The sequence below is a fragment of the Pavona decussata genome, unplaced genomic scaffold (assembly GCF_977016875.1).
Source record: "Pavona decussata unplaced genomic scaffold, jaPavDecu1.1 SCAFFOLD_254, whole genome shotgun sequence".
Taxonomy (NCBI): Eukaryota; Metazoa; Cnidaria; class Anthozoa; order Scleractinia; family Agariciidae; genus Pavona; species Pavona decussata.
In genome coordinates this window covers 1,582,280-1,594,900 of record NW_028145657.1, presented here as the reverse complement: position 1 = coordinate 1,594,900, position 12,621 = coordinate 1,582,280, and the positions used below count along the sequence as shown (strand labels likewise).

The window sequence follows — 12,621 nt, the reverse complement described above, 5'->3', positions numbered from 1 at the left end:
GGTATATAATGAAAATAGGAAACATTTTGTCCCGGAGTCTGCATGAGCATTGAGCTACAGACACAGAAGTAAAAGTGACAATAGCCATCTCGTAGTGAAGTGTGTAAAAAAAACTGGTGATCCCCTCAAATTTTTAGGTTCGTAGCCCCCAAATCGCTGGCAACGCCACGCTGAAAAAAAAATCTATATATACTTCCAGAGAAACTAGAGAGGCTCAACACTTTGGACCAAATATTTATGAACGGTTAACGAAAATGAAAATCAAATTTGAACAAAAGAAACAGTTTCCCAGATCGAAAAAAGCTGGCAAAGGGCTTGGATTCTATGAAATCCTGACTTAGAAGAAATGAAGAAGGCTACAGAACAGAAAGCAGATTGAGTCAAAGTTGAAGTGCTAGAGAGTGAGACTGAAAGACATCGAAACAGGACACGAAGAAATAACCTGTAAAACGCGCCACAAAAAGCCGAATGGAAGAATTGCGTTGGCTTCATCCACGACTTTATAAGATCACATATAGGCTAAGAAGTGCTTTGCAAGCATCGGTAGAAATCGAACGAGCACACCGAATTCCAACAAGGCCCCAAAGCGACCCTGCTAGTAAACAACGACCGAGGCCCATACACGCCAGCGTTCTTGTGTTATACTGAAAAGATAAACTGAATCTTATCCAACGCCTCCGCTAGAATGAAAGATAACCCGACCTGGTCGGCGTAAGCGAAGATTTTGCGACGGAAAACGCAAGAGCAGCGAAAGGCGCTCGGCTGGTCCCTTTCAAGAAGTATCAGTTGCAGAAAAAAGTCGGGGGAGAGTCAAGGTTTTCATCCCGTATATCCCACAACTCGCCTTAAAATTTGTAAATGCATATGGCCACGGAAAAATCAACAGTGGGAGTGGAAGACCCCAAGAAAATTAAAGGCGAAATAGAAAAGGATAAAGAAAGGAAATAGTGTTGTACCCAGGCAACTTGAAACTGTTGGCAAGAAGAGCGAAATAGAGCTATATAATAAGCTAAATTCTACACGCATTTTGATTGGTTCTTACTTATGACCTATTGGGGGACAGACGCATAGATGACGTCACCATTAACAACTTTTGCTTCTTTATTATATAAAACAAATACAGCAAATAGATTCTGTGTTACCGTGCGTCTGTTCAGTAATTGATCACAGAAGACGTCCAAATGGGGTAAGAACATTAGTGACACACTCGGCTGCGCCTCGTGTGCCACTTTTTTGTTCTTACCACATTTTGACGTCATCTGGGATCTATTACTGAACAGACGCACGGCAACATGGAATCTATTTGTTATACTAACACCGCGGAGCATCAAAGTAAGCTTGCCCTCCCATTGCGAAGTTGAATTACCGTAATTATTCGATTTAGCGCCCTCCTTCCAATAAGCGCCCCCTTTCGAATGTGTTTAAGCGCTCCTATTCTAATAAGCGCCCCCCTATTCTAATCTTATGACAGCGCCTTCAGAGTACGTGTCAAACGTGGTTTATCTTCCTTTAATAGCTGACATACATAATAATGTATTACAAAAACAGTGGTCTTCGTCTGAGTTTCTCAACTGTAATGTCCATGTGAGTACATAATTCCTTCAAAGGAATAATTTCTTCTTCAAATTCACCGTACCGTACATGTATACCGTTTATTACTGCTAAAATGAACAATTATTTTGAAAGTAACTGAACTTTCAACAATTTGTTACTGTTACGGTTTCTGTTATTGTTAGTTATTTTAATATTTATTAAAGTTTTGTTTTGAGCATTAGGTTGTTTCTCAAAAAATTAAATAAGCGCCCTGTCCCGAATAAGCGTCCTGTCTCGAATAAGCGCCCTCCCATGAGGTACCAAAAGTAAATAAGCGCCCCGGGCGCTAAATCGAATCATTATGGTAACTCCGTATGGCAGAACCTCGAACAAGATTATGTCTCGTAAGAGGTTAATTGTTAATCGTTTTTGTAATCATGTTTGTTCGTATCCAGGGCCGTATCTAGGATTTTTTGTCTGTGGGGGCAAACTCCGCACACCCCTCACAGGGGTCTACCGTATGCAGACAGGGTTTCTAGTTGGACATTAATTTTGTTTTCACTCCTACACAGAAAGTTGCCTCTACGACGTTTAGAGAAAAAAAACACACCGATACTTTTAGTTTTAAATTGTCATGACTTTTTATGGAGTTAACGTCTTGTTTAGCTTGAGGCAAGAGAGGATCTTGATCCTGTCTTGCTTGAAGCAAATATTGTCTGTCATTTTAATACACAGTCGATGCACTACTGTAAACAAAGGGAGAAAATCACTGAGCTTCCACAATTCAAACGCACTATCTACAACGATTACTAGAGAACCAAAAATCCAAATAGCCGTGCCAAGAAATACAACTCCTTGTGACAAACACTAGCCGGGCCCGGCATTGCAACAATTACAGAATGAAGCTCATTGCATGACACAAGCAGTGATTAATTTCTGTCCTAATATTGCCAAATCTCAACAAGAAAGGCAGGTAAAACTATCAAGCACTAAAAAGAGCCAAGCCAAACCCAGCTGAAATGTCCTATGTGGCATAAAAACACCGTCGTTGAACACACAGAATAAGAGGTCATATTCAAAACGAACAGAATTCAAAAGAGGAAACTCAAAAATCATTAGGCGCAAATGACTTGTCAGATGATGAACATATGATGGTTAAATCCAAACCCGCTACAAAAACTTGCGAGCAGCGCAGGCTTTTAAAACCAATCTCGGAAAAAAAATACTTGTATAAGCTAGATTTAAAAAGGCTAAAACACGCGCCAGAAAGTGGCGTAGGCTTGTCAGTCTTTATTTACACACCAAATTCTAAACCATAGGGAGCCCAGGCTGAAAAAAATCATTATTTTCATAAGAAAACTGGTACCTCAAAAGATTTTCCAAAATAATTATTTGGAATTCACATTGAAGGAATATTTTTTCAGTCAATTAGTCGATTTTCTTGTGATCAGTGTGATGTTAGAAACCGAATTGAGTTTTCCTGGCGGGGGCAGCTGCCCCCTCTGCCCCCGCGCTATGTACGGCCCTGGTATCGTACCCGCTATACCACAGAAGAAGCAATCGAAATTCAGGGCTGAGTTGCTCGAAGCATGGTTAGCGCTAACCCGGGTTAAATACCATGACAACCTATAGGTTTTAATACCTCTTAACCAATGGTTAGCGCTAACCATGCTTCGAGCAACTGGGCCCAGTTTTAAAAGCTTGCAAACTAAACAACTAAGTCGAGGGTCTTGGCACGACCTGCGCCTGTCCGCAGTTGGCCTGCGGCTTATCCCAATAAAAAACATGGCGGTTCCTCTTGCTGCATCTATCGTGTTTGTAGTCAATAGAGCGAATCAGCTAGTGCTTTGTACGAAAACCCGGCGAAGAAAACCTTTGGAAACTATAAGCGATTCCATTTTGGAGATTACATAATGAAAATGGAAATTGCAAAGTTCACTTAATGGTAGCAACAACGAACTCCTGGAAAACACGCAGTCAGTTTATTGTACAGGAACTGTCAAATTATGCCAAAGAGTACGAGCAGAAGAAGTGAGCCAGCCGTGATCTTGAGTTTACCACCAGAACTTGTGTCTTATATCTTTAGATTTCTTCCAACCTCTGATGTAAAGTGTGCAGCCCTTGTGTGCTACATGTGGTCCCGAGCGGCTGAAGATCCCATTCTTTGGAGAAATGTGTTTATCAGCCTTGGAACAAGGAGAGAAAGATTTTCTAATTTGCTAGTTGACAGTCTTCGCCGGCGTTGTATCCAGTATTTGAGATTCAAGCACATGTCCACTGCAGCTCAAATTGTTCAAGTCTGCAAACAACTTGGATCAAATTTAAAAGTTTTGTCACTTCAAGGCTGTAGATGCGTCAATGACTCTTTACTTGAAGTATTAAGCAAGTGTTGTCCAAACTTAGTTCATTTAGATTTGAGCCGTTGCAGGCAGCTTGATATGGTAAAGGAGGCCGCTTGGCTTAATAACTGTGCAAACACCTGGAGAGAGCTCACAGTGCTTGATTTAAATGCATGTAAAGACATATCAGATTTGTTGGTGTCAAAAATAGCTGACACGTTGCCTCTAATTCTGGATTTGTCTATCTCCGGATGCAAAGGCATAAACATTTCAACATGGCAAAAACTCGCAAAAAATGTTACTACCCTAAAGTACCTTGACATAAGTCGATCTGATATAACAGATGAAACAATGCTAAAATTTTCTCAGATACCACAACTTAAACTCAAAGGGATAAACTTAACTGCTTGCAAGCATCTGACAGACAATGGTATTGTATCACTTGTAAAATACCAGAATTTACTTGAAGTTCTCAAAATTGCATGTGTAGATATTACAAACACAACACTTACTTCCATTGGTAAATATATGGAACATTTAAGGGTCCTTGATCTAAACAGCTGTAGACAGCTCACTGATGGAGCACTTTCAAGTGTAAGAAAACTTTTAGTAAACTTAGACTCATTGAACTTATATTCCTGCTATCAGCTATCAAGCAGTGGTTTTGCAAAGTTCCTATGCTCAACACAGGTAATTTTTTGTTATGTCTGTTAAGGGATATTACCGGGTTACAATAATGTATGCATTGCTAAGGTTTTTAACTGTCTTTCTTTTAAATTTTTACACAAAGTTCTGGAACTACAGCATCTGTATTCTACATGACAGGTCAACTGCTTTGTAAAATTTAATAATTATTCCATTATTTCAAATCCGCATGCTGTGATTCAAAGTTATAACTGGATATGCAATTTTCTCAAAACTGATGCATGTACCATTATGGAAAGTTGAATTCTAACATTTCACGGTTACCATTACTGTAGTTTGTAGAGAGTGGTCACAAGCGATCCATTGTTTTCTTGCAGGGGGAAAGGAGAGGAATTGTGTTGGGTAGATACATGATGCATGTTTTGGCTCTAGACCCTGTTATAAAATAATGTTGTTATAATTATTAATAATTATTTATGAACCTTTGTTTCGTCCATTTTTTAATTGCCCTCTCTTTTTTGTTTTCTTTTTAGGGGATAAATCAAGATATTCCGCTGAGAGTTCTTGTGCTAAATGGCTGCAGTTCACTATCTGACGAACTAGTATCAAGATTCTCAAAAATTCTTTTCAACCTTCAAGAGCTTGATCTCAGCTCCTGTCTTCATGTAACTGACATTGGACTGTCAGCAATAACAGAGTCTCTAGTTAACTTGCAGTTACTGAAACTAAGTTGGTGTATCAACATAACAGACAATGGTTTGAATGGACTTGTTCAGTCAAATCCTGTTCAACAGCAACAGTGTCCTCAAGGAGTTAAGATGGAGGATGACAAAAAGGCAAGCATTGGCCACATATAAAGTGTGTTTCCTAATAATCATGCAGTAAATACTAGTATTATTTTTTTTTATTTTTTCTTTTTTTATTGAGTGCTCAAACAAATTACAACACGCTTGTTAAGAAATACTACTTGTTAAGGTTGATACTTTTTATAATACAGTGCTAAAAAAAAAAAATTATGAAACTGCTTACAATGCGATATTACTAACAAAATGAAACGATACCTACGCTACTAAGAACAATACTAACACTACGATACAATACAATTACTTACAAATTAATGAATTTAATTTAGTTGCTTACAAATGGATAGTATATGCCTTTGCACAGCTAAAAAAAAAAATACTAGTATTATTATTTTTCTCTTCATGTATTTCAATGACCCACAAGTTTTGCTACAAGAGAAAAAGCAAACCAAAGAAAGGAGACCAGTTTCTAGTGGAGTGTACATGGAGTTGTCATCGTCATTCCATATAATCCATAAATTATTGACTGACCTCTGGAGACCTACGTCATGCATGTTGCACTTGTTCCATTTTAACCGCCTCCCTCAAAGGGCTTAATAATGGCCACATACATATTAAACTGATTATAAGGTGGTGGGAGTTTCTTGCTGAGCACTAAAAGTGATTGATGAAGGTGGGAAGTTAAACTAAAATTAAAGTATCCATACAAGACAAATGAATAGAATTATTTAGCCTAACAAAATTTTAAACTCCTAAAACTCCAAGCCTGAGCAAACAGTCATCTCCTTTAAAGTTTCACATTCTCATCACTTTAGTCCTTTAACCCCTAATATATCAAAGAACAAATTAAACTGCTATCCTGTCCCTGTTGTTTTCTTAAAAAAGTACTGGAGAGAAGTTATTAAAATATCAAGAAAATTCACCTTTGGTGATCATATCCTTAATTCTTATGACCTCAGGGGTTGAGTAAGTAATATTACAAGGAGAAATTTGCTGCTGATCACTGTTAGGGCTTAAAGGGTTAAACCCAATACCTATAAACTTCCAGTTTCCCCCACCAACAACAACAGTCTTTATTTACTTTGTCATTAAGACATTACTTAAGTGGCATTAAAGCTGATCAGCTGTTCTGTTTACAGGTGTCTAAAGGAATCCAAAACTTAGGAAAGCTGAAAAGTTTAGACATCAGTCACTGTACATGCATCACAGATGAGGGACTGAAGAGCATCTGTCTATTGAAAAACTTAACCTCTCTCAACATTAACATGTGCACACAGGTCAGTTCATTACTCTCAGTGAACTCATCGATTGAAGGGGTATTTCTTGATAGAGTATGCTTAATTCTCATCTCTTGGGCGAGCAGTGATGATGCAATCTGAGCACTTGCCTTCCACCAATGTGGCATAGGTTCAACCAATGGAGTTGATGCCGTACATTGGGTTGAGTTTTTTGTTGGCTCTCACCCCAACTCCAAGAGTTTTTCTTCCTAGTTTTTTCCCTCCAAAAATTAAAACTAACATTTCCAAATTCCAATTCAACCAGGAAACAGTGGATGAGGAGCCAGTCTGTCTGCCACAGTAAATTCACATTGATTTTACATGACATATATGCCTGAAAAATTAATGCAGTTGATAACTTTAAGGAGAGCCAGAGAATACTCTGGATATGTTTCGACAGAGTGTAGTTTCATAGTGTTAAAATTTTCCTGGAAGACTAGCAACTGAACTGTGGGGTACTTTATTTTTTTCTTGTAGGTTACAGACAGTGGGCTTACTGATGTGGCAGAAAATCTGCGCACACTAGAGCACTTTACCTTCAGCGGATGTACCTCAGTGACAGACACTGGTTTGTCTTCAGTTGCACTAAACCTTGAGCGCCTGGTGATACTCGATGCTTCAAAGTGCGACAGCATTACAGACAAGAGCATACTTGAGCTAGCAAAGCATGGTCGTAATCTGACGCACCTTGATCTGAGCATGTGCAGTCAGATTACAACAAATGCCGTGGATCAGTTGGAAATAAGCATTCCAGGACTTGCTTCATTGCAGTTGAGATACTCTGGGGCTCGGCTTTCTACCAAGATGTATGCTGTATAAGGGATGAGTGCAGTGAAGATGTTGTAACCAATGGTTACCCACCAGCATGGATGTTGTTCAGAAGGTTACAATACAATTCAGGAGTTTAAATTTAGATTCCACCAAGATGTAAACTGGTCAATGGCTATTTCAAAACAAGTACAGCTTCAACAGGAGACTATCAATAGTTGAATTTTGTCAGTGCATGGGTTTCCTTGTATTTAAATGTACAACAGGATCTTACGTTATGTGGAATTTATGTGGTGGTATTTATCATTATCTTAATTTTAAGTGCAATAATAATAATAATAATAATAATAATAATAATAATAATAATAATAATTTTTTTTTTATTTTTAAAAAAAACATGGTTGCGTAATAATAATAAGAGCTTTTATTAATCTGATGGTGATTAGTGTTTTTACAGGATCTAAAATAAAAAGAAATGCTGGTAGCCATCAAAGAAATAGGATGATTTAGAAAGTATCATTGATAAGATTATGACAACTTTCAAATTATGTCTGAAACTCGGGCCCTAAGCACAGTACTGAAATCAGCTGTAAACAAGTCAGGAAAAGAAGTGCAATGGCTTCAATGAGCATTTGAGCTTAAAAAATTTATTAATATTAAAAATGTGAGCTCTCAGCCTCTTTCACTTTGTTATTTCTAACATGAATAACACCTGGGGAACACTATACTAAAATAATTAGTATTATTATTACAATTAGTACATGTTATTTATCAGGTGTCATTTCATAGACCTTTTTCATAAATGGTGGGCTGGCCAATTTATTATTCTATAATTTCAATATATGTTAATTAGCCCTACTAACCTCATTTTAGAGTAAAAATTCTATTGAATTTTGCACATGCTAGCGAGGCTAGTAAGGCTAATTTTCATGTAAACAAAATAATTATTTATGGGCCGCTGTTTATGAAAAAGGTCTATACTTACAGTCAGTCTACATCACGTGTGACCAGTTTTTCTGAGAATGAAATGAACATCCAAATTCCTTTTGTAATGTCCGGCATTTGAATGGAATCTTGATAAAATCTTTCCAAAAAAGATGTATTAACTGAACAAAAAAAAAAATTCTACAGAAACTCTGAAATCTCACTGGTGATGTTTGAAACTGACATGTAAATTTCAAAACGCCGTTAAAATTTCAAAAATACTGGTGACGTAGATTGACTGTAATGTGCTGCTTTTGTTGTCTTGTAAATCTTTTAAAGGTAACATTTAACATCAGTGTGTGTTAATTATCCTGAAATTAGTTTACCACTAATATTTTCTTGAATAACAACCAAGTGTGATTATTCTTTTGTCAAGAGGAGAAAAATCAAGAGAGTATTTATTTCATTAATTCAGGTAATTATTATTGTCTTCCAAGGTGAATTATGTTGATATGTAAATCCTGTTAGCAGAGGGGTGTGGTAATTATTCAAGCAAATACAGTGGTTATTATTATTTTTTATGTGGTTTATCGACTTTCTTCACTTACTAGCTTTTGTGTTGCTAGTCATAGCCCAGTTTATACTGTAAGCAAATCAACCCTGCCTGTGACAGACACTTGTTACCATCCATGAAAGCCTGCTCCTGCTATATCACTTTAGTTAACATATTTCAGTGACATATTTGAATACACTGTACCTGCCGGGATACTGTAGTGAAATCACTCAATAATTATTAATAAAGTTTACAAGAACCATCATGGAATGGAACAGTCTTCCAGAGAACATTGTCCAACTCAATTGTGACAAGGCTACCACTACAGAACTTTTTATTCAGTAGTTAAATGATTTATTAACCTATCCAATTATATATAATAAATTGTATTATTATTTTTAAGCGTGCCTGCATGAGGCTTCCACAGTGTTGCGGAATAGGCTGTTGCAGAGTATTCAGATGGATGTATATAGATATAAATAAATAAATGACGTTATTGAAGTGTCGAAGTATTTAGCACTATTGTGCTAATAAGGGATGCTATAAACCAGTGAAATAAATATTCAAACTGAACATAACATTTGTTAAAAATTTGAACTGGTTGGAGGCAAATCTGTTGGCTATTTACAAAGTGTGGCATTGAAGTTGAAAACAGAACTACCATGAAACAAATCCAAGTGGTCACAGCGGGACCTGAACACCGGGCCTCCAGATTACAAGTCTGGCTCCCTAACCACTACTAGGCCAAACCGCCTCCCCTTGTAAAAGGCAGTATTGTCTTATTGCTGAATATCACATCACTGAATATGACCAATGTTAAGTAGTTTGCCAGGGTTAGCAGTAGCACCACAGAAGAATTAACACAGGTTTACCAGCATGATAATTTAAATTTAATGTCTTGCCAGGCACTAACAAACCACTGCCAATGATGGCTAGGGGAAAGATGGTGATTCTGAGCTGTAGATTAATAATTATCAACATTAAAACCTACAGGGTACAATATTCTTCATTTCATGGGTTAATAACCTATGTTAAATCTCTAAAATTTGCAGCTTGTGACTATCTGACGATAACTTTACTGAGTGCATAATACCCAATGAAGAACAATCCCACAAGTCCAACTATTAAATAGCACATGACTTTTCTGTTTGATCGTCCGGAGGAAATCATTTGTGATAGCCGTGCAGCACTGCCACTCAATAAACTGGAAGAGCTGCCAAAGTCATCTCCCTATAAAATATAAGCAACCATGTCCAATCATTCTCTGCTTTTGATGAACTAAGAAATTAAATAGATAGACTAATCACATCTAAAATTGTGTCTGTGCTGAAAATATAATCATTGTCAAGAAGACTGACATCACTTCACAAATTAGGAGAGAAGTTCTACTTGTCTAACTATTGTTCCTAATTTTATTTATTTCATCAAGGACGGTATGTTGTTAGAATGGCATTGTTGCTGATGCTACCACAGGTAGCCCAAGCTCGAAATGTGAGCGCTAGTTACGCAACGGTTGAAAAATATAAGGATTTGTATGGGAGAAAAACGGTTTATTTTAGAGGCTAAAAATATGAACGAATTTTTAAATAAAAATCACCCATTTTACTTCTCTTGTGTATTTCTTGCCTCCTATGTGATTTTTAGGGCGATTTAGCGCGATTCCAGTGAGTTTTAGTTCCATCTCTCTCTCTCGAGCTTGGGCTACCTGTGATGCTACTTCATATATCTCACATTTGCCAAGTGCAAATTTACATTTTGATAATGGAGACATGGAGTAAACATCCTATTTTCTTGTTGTCAATTTTTATCTTAAACTGTTTATCAAAATCTTCTGACTGCTAGACTAGACCCTGAAGATATCCAGCTGTCCCACCCTGATGATGAACGTGGACACCTGTCAACTTTGGGATGTTCAACAGTACTTCTACCTCAGATAATATCACACACAGGCATACTAACTACTCACCATTCCATCAAGGTATTTATTTTGTTGTTTGGATTCACTCTCAATGTCAATAGCAATCTAAAACAAAAACAAAAAATAATACAAAATTTATTAATAACTAATTAAATAAAGATCTTTTTATGAAGGACAAGGTGATTCCCACAAAAAGGTATAAGAATGCATCATGCAATATTATTGATGCTGTCTCAAGAGGAGACAGCAGTCACAGCATGGCCAGCCTTTTCACCCAGTCCATTTGGCTGAGCACAAAGTACAAGAGCGACACTGAGCACTATCCTCTAGTCTTACAGGTTGTGTTTCCTGTGGTTTTCTTAGTCTTCCAAGATGGTGGCCATGTCAAATTCCTAACTCTGGGGCAACGTGTAAGTGTCAAAATCCTACCCAGGGGAAAGCTCTCTGATAGCCACTCCCCCCCCCCTCCCTTGAGGTGAACATTGATAGGTGCATTACCCCTTTCAAGCGAGACACTTTAGCTGCTAATTCATCTACCATTCGGTTGTTTTCTGTCTCCAACATTTCTTCTGTTGATGCACTCCTGGACCCTGTATGACAACGATCAAAATAACAAAAGTACGATTTGTAAATGTAAATCTTTTTATTCATTTGTAAAAACTACATCACAAACGTATATAATCGTCGGTTTAAATTTCATCTCTCATTGTTTCACACTCATTATCACACATTGATACTACTAACCCCAACCGACTTGACCACCCCACTATTCACTTCCAAAATGAGTACATGTACTATAGGGTGTATGCACACTGTAACACTCATTTAAATTACTGTGTGACTATCTCCATAAAATATAAAATAATATAAAATCTTACTTTAAGACCTTTCGTCTTACCTCAGAACCAGAACAGTTGCTGGCGTCGTTGCTTAGTCACTGTTCTGAGGTAAGACGAACCGTCTTAAAGTAGAGTAAGATTTTAGTGTTTTGAATAACAGTGTGAACAAACATCAAAAATTCCACGTCACGACTATTAATAAAAGGTTACTTCTCGGACGAGACAAACTCCACTATCAAGTGAGAAAACGTTTTAATAACTCAGTTACGCGTACATCTTCGCTGTTTAATTTGTTGCCTCAACGAGACTGATCAAAATTCACAAATAGCTTTTGTAACTTTCTTATTTCGATATGTCAATAAAAATCATTCCTCACCTCGATTATTTCCTCGAGTCGCCATCTTGGAAAATTGTGTTTGTTTTTAGGTAGGTACACCGCTGACTAGTCAATTAAGTGGTAATGCTAGCCTGCGTCGCAAGCGGGGCAAGCGCGCGAGGGCATTGGGCAAAAAGGAGCAAAAAAGTAGGAGCGGGGGGGAGGGGCGGGCCGCTCCTACTTTGCTGCTCTTTTTTTCCCAATGCCCTCGCGCGCTTGCCCCGGAAACGGAAACGACTGCTACGCGGTCGGCATTAGATAACATAGGGTGAAGCGGTCCCGACTGATCGGAATTTTCCGATCGTCCTTGTGACGTCATCGTCCGACTGCTTTCACGAAATAAACAAATATGGCGCTGAAGTGCTTTATTATCCTTTGCATTGTGTGATAAATTTGCCGGCGGCCAGCTCTGTTGGGACAACTATTCCTCAGTTTACACACTGAAGGACTGACAAAGCAGATTTTTTCGAGGAGTGGATGAATGTTTACATGCCTTTACCATTTTATCTTTGCCCACCGCTTCACTCGATGTTACTTCTTTGTACTGTTGCAGAGGACATAATATGCGATTAACACAGTCTATATAGTGTAACATTTTAAGCGACTAACTTTCGTCGGTGTTTTAGTATATAGTTAATATACCGAC

The 12,621-nt window shown here is 37.7% G+C and overlaps 2 protein-coding genes across 3 annotated transcripts; one reads left to right on the top strand and one right to left on the bottom strand.

The window, feature by feature from the left end:
• Nucleotides 1-3,300: 3,300 nt before the first annotated feature.
• Nucleotides 3,301-9,420, top strand: LOC146456501 (uncharacterized). Of its 2 annotated transcripts, none has more exons than XM_085093005.1 (4): nt 3,301-4,562; nt 5,051-5,302; nt 6,391-6,597; nt 7,075-9,420. In XM_085093005.1, the coding sequence occupies exons 1-4, from the start codon at nt 3,540-3,542 to the stop codon at nt 7,414-7,416; spliced, it is 1,824 nt and encodes a 607-aa protein (XP_084949131.1). In that variant the 5' UTR covers nt 3,301-3,539; the 3' UTR covers nt 7,417-9,420. The 2 variants fall into 2 exon arrangements, with proteins under 2 accessions (XP_084949131.1, XP_084949130.1); XM_085093004.1 differs by having other exon boundaries at nt 5,051-5,353; nt 6,460-6,597.
• Nucleotides 8,876-12,040, bottom strand: LOC146456500 (BET1-like protein). Its single transcript, XM_085093001.1, has 4 exons — nt 11,976-12,040; nt 11,259-11,350; nt 10,809-10,865; nt 8,876-10,072 (listed from the first exon to the last, which is right to left on the bottom strand). The coding sequence occupies exons 1-4, from the start codon at nt 11,998-12,000 to the stop codon at nt 9,902-9,904; spliced, it is 345 nt and encodes a 114-aa protein (XP_084949127.1). The 5' UTR covers nt 12,001-12,040; the 3' UTR covers nt 8,876-9,901.
• Between the last annotated feature and the right edge of the window lie 581 nt (nt 12,041-12,621).